The sequence below is a fragment of the Phaseolus vulgaris genome, chromosome 3 (assembly GCF_051622355.1).
Source record: "Phaseolus vulgaris cultivar YP4 chromosome 3, ASM5162235v1, whole genome shotgun sequence".
Classification (NCBI taxonomy): Eukaryota; Viridiplantae; Streptophyta; class Magnoliopsida; order Fabales; family Fabaceae; genus Phaseolus; species Phaseolus vulgaris.
Window position 1 is genome coordinate 46,297,411 of NC_143500.1, and position 15,003 is coordinate 46,312,413.

Below are 15,003 nucleotides of genomic sequence, written 5' to 3' on the forward strand. Positions count from 1 at the left end.
ATGCAAGAGAAAAGACCAGTTGCATATGCTTCAAGGCAACTCAAAGTTCATGAGAGAAACTATCCAACTCATGACTTAGAGTTGGCAGCTGTGGTGTTTGCTTTGAAGATTTGGAGGCATTATTTATATGGAGCTCAATTTCAGGTGTTCAGTGACCATAAAAGTTTGAAATACTTGTTTGATCAAAAAGAGTTGAATATGAGACAAAGAAGATGGATGGAGTTTTTGAAGGATTATGATTTCCAACTGATGTATCATCCAGGGAAGGCTAATGTAGTTGTAGTTGCAGATGCTTTGAGTAGAAAGTCAGTACAGGTGTCAACCATGATGATTGAAGAACAAAAGTTGATTGAGCAATTCAGAGATCTAAATTTAGGAGTGAAATTTCATGTTGATCATATTAGTTGTAGTAAGTTAACTATAACTAATTATTTTCTTGGAATGATAAAGGAAAAGCAGTTAGAGGATCCTACTCTGAAGCGTACTATGGATTTACTAGGTACAGATCAGGCTAAAGACTTTGTGATGGGAGAAGATGAGATCTTAAGATTTAATGGCAGAATTTGCATACCTGCAAATGAAGAACTGAAGAGAATGATCCTAGAAGAGGGTCACAAGAGTTATCTTAGTCTACATCCCGGTATGAATAAGATATACCAAGATTTGAAGGAGTCATTTTAGTGGTCAGGCATGAAGAAAGAAATAGCTCTATATGTTGCTACATGTTTAACATGTCAGAAGGCAAAGGTAGAACATCAGAGACCTGGTGGTTTGTTACAACGGTTAGATGTTCCTGAGTGGAAATGGGATAGCATTACTATGAATTTCATTACTCATTTACCAAGATCAGTAAGGGGTCATGATGCAGTCTGGGTAATAGTTGATCGACTGACGAAGAGCGCTCATTTTCTTCCAGTTAATTTGAGAATATCTATGACTAAGTTGGCACAGTTGTACATCAAAGAGATTGTAAGATTGCATGGTGTGCCTTCTAGTATTGTTTCAGATAGAGATCCTAGGTTTACTTCACGGTTTTGGCAGAGTTTACAAGATTCTTTGGGAACTAGATTGAGAATGAGCTCTGCATATCATCCTCAAACAGATGGGCAGTCTGAGAGGACGATCCAATCCTTAGAAGATCTGTTGAGGACATGTATCTTGGATCATCTGGGAAGTTGGGATGAGATGTTGCCTCTAGTGGAGTTTACTTATAATAATAGTTATCATGCCAGTATTGGGATGGCACCATATGCAGCTTTGTATGGGAGGAAATGCAGAACTCCTTTATGTTGGTATAATGATGGTGAAACAGTTTTGGTTGGGCCAGAGTTAATTCAACAGACCACTGAGAAGGTGAAATAGATACAAGACAAAAATGAAAGCTTCTCAAAGTAGGCAGAAAATCATATGCAGATAAGAGGAGAAAGCCTTTGGAGTTTGCAGCTAGAGATCATGTGTTCATGAGAGTGACACCAACCAAAGGTGTAGGACGAGCTATCAAATCAAGGAAGTTATCTCCTAAGTTTGTTGGACCATATCAGATCCTAAAGAAGATAGGTCCAGTGGCTTATGAGATTGCTCTACCTCCTCAATTAGCAAACCTGTATAATGTTTTTCACGTATCACAGCTAAGGAAGTACATCCCAGATCCTAGTCATGTGTTGGAAGTGGATAATGTGCAAATCAAGGATAACTTGTCTTTTGAAGCAAAACTAGTCAGGATTGAAGACCATCAGAGTAAACAGCTCAGAGGCAAGACCATCAGTATGGTGAAGGTGGTGTGGGATGATAAATCTGGTGATTCAACTTGGGAATTAGAAGAAACCATTAGAGAAACCTATCCATATCTCTTTTCTGGTAAGTCAATTTTCGGGGACGAAAATTTTTCTTGTTAGGGAGAATGTAAGGATCTAGAAAATAACCTTAGAGTAGAAGTGATATATTTTAAATGATACCTGAATATTTTATTATTAAAATGAAAATGACATATAAATAGAAAATTCAGTTATCCATGTTTCATTTTAAAATAACCACCATCTCTCTAAAAGTTTTCCTTTTCCTTTCTTTCCCTTCTCTCTAAGATTCTGACCTCCTCGTTCATCTGTTTGACGATCAGATTACGCCTTTATTTTCGCACCCTTTTCCTTTCCTCTCCTTCTCTCTATGATTCTGACATCCTCAGTTATCTTATCAGTTTGACGATCGGAGTCTGCCATTGAACTCCTGCCAATGAACTCTACAAGATTGCCCGATCAAAATCCTAAATAGAGTAAGTTCATTTTTGGCCCTTTTCTTTGAGTCAAATTTTGAACTGTCTACATGAGTTTTACATGTGACTCTTTTAGCTTTAGGGTTAATGTCTGTTAACTTAAGGTCCTAGTTATATAGTTAGATTTTGATTAGGACTCTGTGGTGCAGGTTAATTACCTTGGTAGATTTGGAGCTCTTAGTGAGCACCAACTAAAGTTCAGGTAAGGGAAGCTAGTCTTATTATTTTCAATAAAACCCTAGGTTAGAAGATTCTGTTTGTGATTGAGAATTGAAAGTGTTTGAATGATAATATAAATGAGTTGAACTATTCTTTTTGAATATTTTGGTTGAATTAGTTAAGTGAGATGTTTGATGAGATGATGATTGATTTAAAGAGTATATATTTGGAATTAATTATGTGTTTTAAGTAAAGTTTGAGATATATTTGGATTGTTTAGAAAGTATATATATATATATATATATATATATATATATATATATATATATATATATATATATGAAGTGATTGAGTGGTGCATTGATATGTTAAATGATGTATGTAATGAGGTTAAAGTGTGATCAAGATGTAGTATTTTCAGGAAAGGAAATACCAAGATTGTTTTGTGAGTGTCCTGTGAATGAGACGATCCTGACTCTACTGATATAATGGAATCAAATAGATGAAGTTATTCAGTTGGTGAGAGTCGAAGGAGGTCCATTTGGCTGATTCTGAGGTTTGAAAGAACTGATCAGAGCATATCAAATGGATTTACCCTGAAGATGATGAAATGATGAGATATTGAGATAATTATGTGCATGGCTGTGTGGGTTTCACAGCAGTAGTATGACAGGGGCAGGTCTCTGGATGCTAATTTCAATACACGAGTCTTCCGGAAGTAGAGTCAAGTCAAGTGTCTATGTGTTGTGAGTCAGTAAAATGAATTTTATGAATGTAATAGACACTTGATGGTTTGAGAAATCATATGAGAATTGATGAATTATGCTTATTAATTTGAAATTTAAATTATATCAAAACTTTTTATATAGATAGTTTACCCTGTTATTTTTTTGTGTTTGTTTCTTTATCGGTGATGATCGTGTTTTACATGGGAGCAGATGAGATTTCAGGTGATAGAGCTCCTTAGTGAACAGTTGGAGAATGAGATAGTTTTATTTGAATGTTTTGTTTTGTTGTTAAAACTTTAGATGTATATATATTAAATCCCTATGAAGAGGGATATTTCTTTTGAGATACACATATGAGAAAGTAGTATATGTTATTTGTAATTAGATATTGTTTGTTTTACTTTTATTACATTATATATGGGTGAAATTAAGGATGTTATACTGTATAGAGAAGGAAAATGCATTGGTTGGGTTGGTTGAAAGATGGAGGTTTGAGATTTTGACGAATCAAAGTTTTAATAAAGCTATTCTTCCAAAACACTGGTGGAGACTGATGCAGTAAGAGGATTCAGTGATTGTTAGAGCTTTTAAAGTCAAATATTTTTCGAGAAAACATGTTATGGAAGAAAAAAAGAGCACAATTAAAGTTACAATAACTAGTCTAAATTGGAGGATTGACTATGGTTTGAAAGTTAATGTATGAAAAACTCTTGAGTGGCGTCTATAGAGAGAAAGCTACAACAATTCAGGACTAACTCTGTGGATGAGTGTATTTTTGTTCAAAAGTTGATTGATCATGCATCTCAAAGCTAAGAGAATCATAATTTTGATGTTTTATTCCCAAATCACACAAAGAAACAAATTTTGATGAGAAGATCATACGGAACTCTTACTACTATACAATCAATTATAAATATGATAATGATACTGTTCTAGTTTACACTCATAATAAAATATTAATATTTATAATAAAGAAACATTTTTAATAAAAATATAAACAAAATTTAAAATGTTAAAATAATTTTTAAAATTAAAAAAATTAAAATATTAACATTTAGTAAGACCGTAGGGTAAAACAATGGATGTGAAACAATATTTTTCTAATTATAATCTTTTGTTGAAAAATCAACAATCACAAAGTTTTTGGAGCCGCATCCCAATGACTTATGACAAAAATATCGAATTAAAGTAGCTCTATGATATAGGTAGGTATTTTATTTAGAGGTGTCTTAAAAAAAAGGTTAAAGAGTAAAGTTGTAACTCATTGATTAAAAATAAGAAAGTTATGTAATATAAAAGAAAAAAAAATCATAAATTTATTATTTTATATTTTTTTGTTAGAATTGTTTTTATATTATAGACTAACTTGTCAAACTCAGAGACTTAAAGAGATATGTCTTTCTTTTCTTTACCGTTTTACTAATGGCTTGGAGGTTATGGAAGACCATTATCTTTTTCAGGCTAGTGTAACCCGAGGTTTCGTTCTACAATTCTATCTTAGCTTAAGGTTATGAAGCATCAGAAGTTGCCATTATAGCAAAGAATAGAGATTCGACTACAAAATGCCCAACCTAGAAAATCCTGAACACCAAACCCATAAAGCGATCAAACACTAAACCTGGAAAACCCAGAATGATGAACACCTAGTAGTTCAATCCGACAAATGAAACAGAAGTAAACTTAGGTGAATTACGGCTTAGCTAAGAAGGATGGAAAAATAGCAGAGCTGGACTTTGAGAACTTCTTGTTATCGTGAATGAATAGTGTATAAAGGAAGAATTACTCGTTTCAAATTAGAGGAAAATGATGCAACTGTTTGGAATTTCTAATTGTTAAGAAGACGAACCAGTAAAACACAGGCACATTGAAGGAACACGACGAGAACGTGACCCTTTGTATACTTGGGGAACCTAAGAACCCTCTAGAAGTCCATTTAGCCTTTTCGCACTGATCATTTCAAGATTGAGGCATGTGTACCATCATGATGATGGTTTTCCACCCAGAAACTGAATCGATCATGGATAGACTAAAACACTTGCTAGATCACCCTACAACCAATAAATCTTCCAATACTAAATAACCTTTCTAAATCTTCCTAAAGACCCTCTAATCAAACATAGTTTACCTATAAATATGGTACTTCTGGCTGAAAAGATCAACCAGCAATAACACAAAATTTCAGTAGAAAAAAAGAGACTTTCATCTATAGAATTCCTAAAAAAATCTTACATGAAAATGATTACTAGAAAATTGTAATAGTTTAATATTACTTATTAAAATATTTTTACTGGTCAAATATCCTCTGAATTCTAGTAGAGTTCGTACTCTTCTAGTTCTGGTCCTAACCCATGAGGGTGTTATCTTGTGTACTGATTTAAAAGTGAGATACACGTAATGAAAAAAAGAGTGGGAAGAAGTCTGTTTTATTATTGCAATTATATAATGCAAGTGAAGGGGAAACAATGGTAATGCAAGTAACACATTTTAAACTAATGGATAAAGATCTTATATAACATAAAGTAAGGTATTATAGCTTCCAAATTTAGATAAGCCAAATTAACTATTTTTATACTAATTAAAATAGTGAATCTTATATAATGATTTTATTTTTACAAAATAAAAAATACTTAAATTTAATCATAATAATAGCAACATTCTGTGTGTTGGTGGTAGCATCGTAAAGGACAGAGATGATCCAACGCTTATCGCATGAAGCAAAATTGGGTTTGGGCGAAAGTTCCTAAATCAAACGTTAGCAAATAATGTGAAATATCTATTTGTCACTTCCTAACGAATACGAAAAGAATAACCGTACAAATATTTATTTTTTGTTATACGTGTAGTATCTAATTTCTTTATATTAGATTTAATTTTTAAATTTAATGTTAATATATAATGTAGGATTAATATGTTAGTATTAATAATGATTTGTGAAAGCTAAGTTCGGCACAACAATGAGAAGTTGAATTTGTTTCTTGAATGTTCGGCAGGACCGACCAAACGAGGCATTAATTTCGGAACGCCAGTTGGTGCATTGTATGGATTTGGCACAGCTGTACGGACTTCAAACATTTTTAGGATTTCTTAAATAGAAGCTATAAATTTTATTTAATTAAAAATAGTACTAAGATTGAGATAATTATAAGTTAACAGAGATATTTATTTTTTGCTACTGACACCTTGTACTCCCAGGTAATTTTTTAAGCACTAGTCGGTTAATTATATGTTTTTTAATATAAAAACTGAGTATATAAAGCTTTTTTTATTCAGAAATGAACTATAATGAATGCAAACAGAAAATGGTTGAATTTATTCACTAAACCCAAGTAATTTAACTACAAAACTCAAACGTTTCGATAGTCAAACATCTAAAATAATAATATTTAAACAGTATTAGTAATATGTTTTTGTGGAACGTTTCTAAGAAATTGTCATGCTTTATGAACATACTTAAAATAATTAAAAAAGTATTATTGTAAATCAAATGTTGATAATGTAAATTGTTTAATATTTCTTTATGTAAATTTGTGTAACACTATTTCTAAGTAACTACAAAATATAAATTTTAAAATAATTATTGTAGATCAATAGTTGTAAATTTTTACGATTATAAAATAATATATCTTAAAAAAATTAAAGCTAAATTCTTTTTTCCCAGAACTAGAATCTGTAATGTGTTCGTTGAATTCAACTCACCTGTCAGTCTTTGGTGTCATGCTTAGTATTTAATTAATATTAATTAATGAATATATGAGCATGAGTAAAAAAATTAAATTAAGGAATCAGTAATAATTATTTTTTTCACTCCCTAAAAAAACTAATTTATTCTGTTAATGAATAAAAAAATAGTAGAAAGACCTAAGAATACTTTTGATCTTCCAGTGTCATACTTATGTACTTTTAATTTCACTTTTTAATAACGTGATCGAAGTTTTTAAAATATACATTTTTAATCTTCTATATTCCAATTAAAATACTTAAGTGCTTAAAGTAATCCCAAGATAAAATTCCACAATCACAACAATTAAATGTATTATGATAAAAAGAAAAAAAGCAAAGTTAATGAGAATAATAATTTAGAATTAAAAAGAGTATAGAAGAACGTGATATAACCTTATTATTCAGTGACATTAAAATATTAATAAAGATATTAGAAGTTAATAATTGTACGAGAGAGGATTGGTTTGTGTGAAAGGAGTGTGTGAGAGGTACCATTCAAAAGCTGCTTCCTCCTTCTTTCTCTCTGCACATAACAAAGCGCTTCTTTCCCTTAAGCCCTTCCCTCGTTTTCCTCCCAAAACTGACCAAGACTATTCCGCCATCTCACTTTTCAACACGCTCAAATTAAACCAGAGAGGTCCACTGCAGAATAGCTTTTCAGCTCTTATACATACACACCCACCACCACCACCACCACCACCACCACCACCACCTTCAATTGAGAGTTAATTTAGTTGTTTGGTTGATTTGGGGGATGGCGTTGGGAAAGAAGCAGCGGTGCTCAAATAAGGGAAGTTTGATGAGAGTGTTGGTGGTGATGGCGCTGTTGTTATCGGGATTGGGGTGTGTGTCCTGTGAGAGAGAGAAAGAGAAAGGCAGAAGGAACGCGTACGCCACCATGATGTACGTAGGTACGCCCAGGGACTACGAATTCTACGTAGCCATACGCGTACTCCTGAAATCGCTGGCTACGCTCGACGCTCAAGCCGATCGCGTTGTCATTGCTTCCCTCGATGTCCCACCTCGCTGGATTCGAGCTCTGTAAGTCCCTCTCAATAATATTTATTTATTTCATTTATTTTGTTTTGGTTTTACTTTATCAGCGTCTTCTAGTGCTGTCTCTGCAATTGAAGAAATAGGTTTTGGTGTGGACTGTAGCGTAGTACAGTTACAGCGCACAATGTTAATGGCTTTTTGGGCATCAATGTCCACGTCAAAATCTAAACCCCCAATAACTCCAAACCTGGCTCCACACACTCACTTTCTTCATTCCACTTCGTATAGAGATATATAAGATTCAGTCCCAAGTTTTATCCAAACCTTTTATTCCACATAATTTTAAGATTTCCATTTATCAACCTTTTATTCGACATCATATCAGATTTTTAATCCATGTCTTTCAAGTATTTCTTATAATTGAAATTCCTGATTTTCTTTATTTTTTTATTTCTAACCATGCTTTTTCGTTACTCATTTTTTATTCTTTTGTAAAGAGTGTTTTCACCTGGTTTACAAAGGTTTTTGAACGTGATTTGGTAGTCTTTTTTATTTACTCTGAATCTATGAATGAAAAATTGCATCAGGTATATTTTAAAATATTCGGAAGAAAAAGTAGATATCAGCAATTTCATAATATATGTCATTTTTTAATGGATTTTGATGAGGGATTTTTTCCGCATTGGTTTTTTAAGTACTGAGTTGTAAGTTGTCACATGACACGCGATTTGTTGTGTTGTGTTGTGTGTTTGGGCTTGCGCGTGAAGTTCAAGAGCGTTTGACGATGGTATCAACGTCCTTGATAAATGGGATGGTTCTTTCGCTTCTTGTTTCTATTTGGTCATTGTTTTCTTGCGGTCGGCAAATGCTATTCTATTCTAGTTAACAAGTTTTCTGTTTTTTGCATTCTGTTCTTTAATAGGATGAAACTTATGCCTCCCTTGTTTTGGTAAATCATCCCTAGTTAGAATGAAATTCAGTAATTAATTTATATAATAAAAATTATACTATACATTGCTGTAATTTTTTAAAGCAAAAGAAAAATAATGTAAACCTGTTTAAAATACTATATTTATACTTTGCCTTTTAGGATATTTACTTTACAATTTTTATGAAAAGAATTTTGATTTTATTAAAAGAATTAGCCAGTTCTTGAGAAAAATAAATAAATTTAATAAAAAAGATGGTGTATATACTTCAATGTATGTACATTATTCAAGTGTGAAACATAATTTTTGTAATTAATATTTTTAGACTTTTCTTTTTGCCCATTATAGTTCGCATTTATATTGTTGAAAATTATAAATACTTTAGTACAAGTTTTTATGTTCTATTAAAAAATTTAATTATATGTTCAAGGAGGAGGGACATCGAGGGACGCATGTCTTACAAAAGTACATTTGTTTGAAGTATAATTTTTAAAAAATTATGTTTTAATTATTTACTTTCAGTGTAGCATTTTATTTTAAAAAAAGGTTATTCCAATAAAATCATTTTTAAAAGTGCCTTATTTATTTTAGTAGAAAAAACTGTAAATGAAATTTAAATTAAGAAGGAACACGTTTTTGCATTTGATTGCAATAAATTTTTTTGTCGTACATTTGTTGATAAATTCTTAAGAATATTTTATCTATTTGAAAAAATATTACAAGTATTTTTTTATTGCAAAAATATATGTTTCATTTCTTTCTTATTTTACGAAGCATGTTTTATGGTAATTTATGTGAAATTCAATTGTCATATTTTCTTTTACATTATTTACCAAATCAATGATTTTATTAAATTTTTAATTAAAATATTTTTTTTCTTGTCAGTATTAACTAAAACGAATATTGATAAATTATAATACTGAAGCAAAATTGTATGAATTATGCTAATTTTAATTTTCTTAGTATAGGTTTATACTTCAAGTTTTTAATAATTAAAAACTTTTATTACCAAATACTGTAATGAATATTTAAAGTTTAACTTAATTTTATATTTAAAATAAGGCATATTAATAAACATCGTTTGACCCTAACGGAGAAAGTGGATTTTTTTAATAAAATTTGTCACTATTTTAGTAGACTAATTTAATATTTCAAAATTTGAAAAGTGAAGTCTATGTCTGTTGCATATTTGAAGATGAATGAGTATTCAAATGATAGTAATTAATAAAATATTTATTGTATATTAAAAGTTAAAACATTCAATATTTAATATATATTATTTTATAATAAAAAATTAATTAATATGTTAAGTAGCTCTTGGTTAACATTGTTTTGATATCTATTACCAAAAACCTTTTAATATTCTTCCATAATAGTGATTGAACAAATTGAGAAACAGCTTGTTAGATGATGCAAAAGGTAAACTAGTTCTTGCCTTTTGTTAACATTAGTTTGTTGAAATTAATTCGAAGTAATTACAAATATTTAAAAAAATATTAAAACTTATTTATATTAAAAATATAATAAACATTTTCTTTCTCAATAAAATATTTATTTGTAATTACTTAAAATCAATTTTTTCAATTGATGTCACAAAAACTGATAGTAAAGCAGTACCATTTATTATGTTGATCCTAGCAAGCTCTATTTTTTAAGGTACTTTTTTTTTTTAATTTTTACATATTAAAGGTATTCGGTTTTCACAATTCATAATTTAGGTCTTTTGAAATGACCAATTAAATAGGCACTTACAGGTATATTGCATTTTAATGTGTTTGAAATAATTTATTTATCCTTTAAAAAATATTTATATCTTGTTTAAATTTAGTTTCTGATGAGATTTTCAAGAGAAGAAACTTATCGTTCATTTCGATGGTTAAAACAAAGGCACCCTTCATGTCATACTATTTTGTTCTCTGATTGTGTCGTGGTCGTGCCATGTCGTTTGTAGTGGAATTCAATGTAGAAAGTTTTGTCATTTCTTAATATTATCACTAATGTAATCATGCGTTACTCTAGTATCGTTGACACAAACTTATTCTCTATAATTTTTTAATAAAAAGTTAGTGCTAATTTTTAATTAGTATTCTTAAAATACATATTAGCAATTTCGCAATAACCTTGAAAATTTAAATAATTAAGATTTTGATTTTATAACTTTATCTTCTTTAAGTTTAGGATCCTCTTTTGTTTTCGCATGTCCCATGCATTTTTTTTACTATTAAAAATCGATATCTTAATAAATAAAAACTAAAAGTATTTGTATTCTTCGTTATAAGGTGGTGTACACAGGTCGGTTCAACTGAGTTTGAAGTAATTTTGAATCGAAGTCGATTGAAAATTATTTATTTAAGTAGTATCCGTTTAATTTGGGTTGAATATTTAAATAAATATAAAATAAAAATAGTGAAAAGGGAGAGTAAACAAAAAAGGATTTGTCAAAAGTTAAATCTAAAATGTAAATAAAGTATTAAAATTATTTAAATACATATTTATATTTTAATATGATTGTTAAATTGACTTAATTCATGTTAGAAAGAGATTTGAACGGATCCATTTAATCTGGATTTATCAATCGCACAGTGACCACTCATAATTTCTTAGAAAATAGATAACAATAACTTAATGAACAAAATTATATTTATTGGTAAGCCTTAAATGAAAATGAATAAACCATTAATATTGATATACTACTATTAGGTTGCTTAGTATTTCTTAATAGATTCACAGCAATATAAAATACTATTTTTTATCACCAAATTTGTATAGCTTAGGTTAAAAACTCATTTTAATCTTAAGAACACTGAACTTTTGTATATAGTTTTTAAATCTAAATTAAAAATATCCATAATTTTAAGATAATAACTATATTTAGTGATTTATGTGCGTTGATAATAATAGTTGTGTTAGGTGAAGCTAGGGTTTTAGAGGGTGGTGTGTAGTGGTCCTGCGATCATGCCATAATTGAGTAGACTAGGTAGATAGCAATTTGGTGAGAAGATGAGCACAATTGAAACGAGAAAATAATGTTATTTTAGAGTAGCAGAATTGAAAGGAGATATTTTGTGTGTGTTTGAAGTGGCTTCTGAGTTGCGTGTTGTTATTGGTGTGTTGTCCAGAGAAAAGGAAGATGGTGCGAAAGTAGTGAGAGTGGAAAATCTGGAGAACCCATATAAACATCAAGATAATTTTGACAAGAGATTCAAGCTATCGTTGAACAAACTGTACGCGTGGAGCTTAGTGGAGTATGACAGGGTAGTTATGTTGGACGCAGACAACCTCTTCCTTCACAACACGGAGGAGTTGTTTCAATGTGGACAGTTCTGTGCGGTCTTTATCAATCCTTGTGTGTTCCACACGGGCCTTTTCGTCTTGCAGGTACATTCCTCTAACACCTTTACAATCTCACCATCTACCACACTGCAATATAACTCCAAACTTTTCATAATTATCCCACCTTTTAAATCATTTCTTTTCTCACTGTAAAGATTCCATAAAAGAACCGTATAAAGATTTTTTACATTAATATTAATATGCATGATAAATTATCATTAGTTGTAGTAGTTCTCATTACACGACCGTCTATAAAAATTAAACTCAGATCTTAACAAAATTTTTAACAATGTTTTTATGTTTTGCCGTCACACTTAAATATCTAATAATATTATAATCTAACTTTTTTTAACAACCAAGTTTTGTCAAGAAAAAAAAAAGGTAATCTGATTAAGCAGTTTTATATACATTTTGTTAAGCAATAAAAAAATCACTTTTGTTTCTTAGGTTGGCAAAATATTTAAGTCTTGATTGATTTTGCTCGTTTGAAAGCATTTAAATTTAGAGCAATCAGGTATTTTAGGTGGCATCCACGTTTATTTTTAAAAAAATTATAATAATTTTCATTAAGAAAATATAATATGTTTATTATTAAAAGGGTTTGTAGAGTAGAAGTGAGAAAGTAGTCAAATAAACTTTTTCCTGAAATTTAATAGATCATATGTCAGTTAGGGAATATCTGTGGTGGATATGTAATAAGTAGAGTATATTGTATGCCACTCTTAACTCAAAACAACACGTTTTATTTATGTGAAAAAAGCTATCATCTTAGTTTATTGTACTGTTTGATATTTGCAGCCATCAATGGCCGTGTTCAAGGACATGGTTCATGAATTACAAAATGGGAGAGAAAATCCTGATGGTGCAGACCAAGGGTTCATAGCTAGCTATTTCCCACAGTTGCTTGATAAGCCAATGTTTTATCCACCTTCTAATGGCAGCAGGCTTGATGGAACATATAGGCTTCCTTTAGGTTATCAGATGGATGCTTCTTACTATTGTAAGTACATGTATACATTACAAACAAAAGAGGAATCTTCATCTTTTAGATTATGAAACTTCACAGCTCAACACTTGATGCAATCTGATTTCATGCTAATACCATCTCTTACCTTTTTAGATCTTAAACTTCGCTGGAGCATACCCTGTGGACCAAACAGTGTCATCACATTCCCAGGGGCACCGTGGTTGAAGCCATGGTATTGGTGGTCCTGGCCTGTCCTGCCATTAGGCCTCCAGTGGCATGATAAACGTCGCCAAACTTTGGGGTAAGGTCCATAATGTATTATTATTGTTTTTTCTTTTGTTTTAACATATTAAGTATCTGAAATTGTAATTATGTTAGTAATATAGATAAAGACATCACTATAGATAAGAAAATTTCATAGTATATAAGAGGGCAAATCTCATTTTATAAACTTGTTTTATAAAATTGAATTACACTTCTTAATATGATATCAAAGTATTTTTAAACTTATAACTTATCCTATGAAAATTTGTTGGTCTTATCACCATTTAGACTTAAAGTTCACTTCTTAATAATATTTTTTTATAGACTAATATTTTACGTAAGATACGTAAGTATTGTAACAATTGGCGTATTATTTAGTGCAGGTATGGTGCGGAAATGGCAGTGATTCTTATTCAATCAGCAATATATTTGGGTATAATAGCAATGACACGTTTTGCAAGGCCAAGTCTCTCAAAGCTGTGCTATAGGCGTTCTGACAAGAGCATAAACTTGGTGCAGAACATCCTTAAATTGGTTGCATTGTGGAGCATCCTTGCTGCTTACACAACACCCTTCTTCATTATTCCTCACACAGTTCACCCTTTGTTAGGATGGCCTCTCTACTTGCTCGGTGTCTTTGCATTGTGCTCAGTTGCAATCAATGCCTTTTTGCTTCCAATGTTGCCAGTTTTGATGCCTTGGCTTGGAATTGTTGGTGCCTTGATGGTGATGGCTTTTCCATGGTATTCAGATGGGGTAGTGAGAGCATTGTGCGTTTTTGGTTATGCATTCTGTGCTGCACCTTTTGTGTGGGCATCAACGATCAGGATAGTGGCAGGGCTTCAGCAGTCTCTAGAAAGGGAAGCTTTTCTTCCAAGAATAGGAGAGTCTTCGCCCCCTTCTTGGTTTAACAAGTTATATTGAGCTGTCTAATTGGGCATGTAGATGACAAGTTGAAGGGGATGAAGTGCCATGGATTCAGCTCCATTTAGATGCTTTTTATGGTTGAAATTATATCAATTCTTTTGGAGCCAGAAGATCATCTTGCACTTACTACCAGCGGGCAGCTATAGTGTGTATATAAAGATTGGTTTGCTATTTTTTTCTGTAACAATTGCACTATTGGTTGCTGTAATCAAATTTTTAACATCTAGTCACAACACTCAATCTCTTGTTCATATTACATATAAACTTGAATACCTTAGTATCAGTGGAAGGAAACTCATCTCAAAGATACATCTTTAGTATATTCAATCACAATTGAAGTTTCATGAACACAATCACAACTTTTTCACCTATATTGATTAGAGAGGTTAAGGATAATAACAATTTTAGATAAATATTACAATTTTAGATAATAACAATTTTATATTTTTATTATAAAAATAATTATATTTTGGGCCAATTTTATTAACTGTTATTACGACTTTAAAATCTGTTTTATAAAGTTTTATTATTCGCCTTTCTTTTATATAAATATAATAATATTAAATTACTTGATAATTTAATAATATTTATTAATCTTTATTTATGTATGCCAAATTATGAGCAATATATAATATTAACGTTTTGAAGTTTGAGATACTAATAATTTCTTTTTCTTAATTTTCTTAGCTTATAGTTATATTTTTTGCAAGG

At 30.8% G+C, this 15,003-nt stretch overlaps 1 protein-coding gene across 1 annotated transcript; it reads left to right on the top strand.

The window, feature by feature from the left end:
- The first annotated feature begins 7,167 nt into the window (after positions 1-7,167).
- On the top strand, positions 7,168-14,575 carry LOC137808071 (putative glucuronosyltransferase PGSIP8). Its single transcript, XM_068608977.2, has 5 exons — positions 7,168-7,917; positions 11,921-12,179; positions 12,933-13,134; positions 13,255-13,402; positions 13,749-14,575. Exons 1-5 carry the CDS (start codon positions 7,631-7,633, stop codon positions 14,287-14,289), a joined length of 1,437 nt encoding a protein of 478 aa, XP_068465078.2. The 5' UTR covers positions 7,168-7,630; the 3' UTR covers positions 14,290-14,575.
- The last annotated feature ends 428 nt before the right edge of the window (positions 14,576-15,003 follow it).

Coding starts and splice junctions, on each gene's coding strand:
- LOC137808071 (XM_068608977.2), top strand. CDS start 7,631: ATGGCGTTGGGAAAGAAGCAGCGGTGCTCAAATAAGGGAAGTTTGATG. Junction 7,918..11,920: donor CCTCGCTGGATTCGAGCTCT/GTAAGTCCCTCT, acceptor TGTGTTGTCCAG/AGAAAAGGAAGATGGTGCGA. Junction 12,180..12,932: donor CGGGCCTTTTCGTCTTGCAG/GTACATTCCTCT, acceptor TGATATTTGCAG/CCATCAATGGCCGTGTTCAA.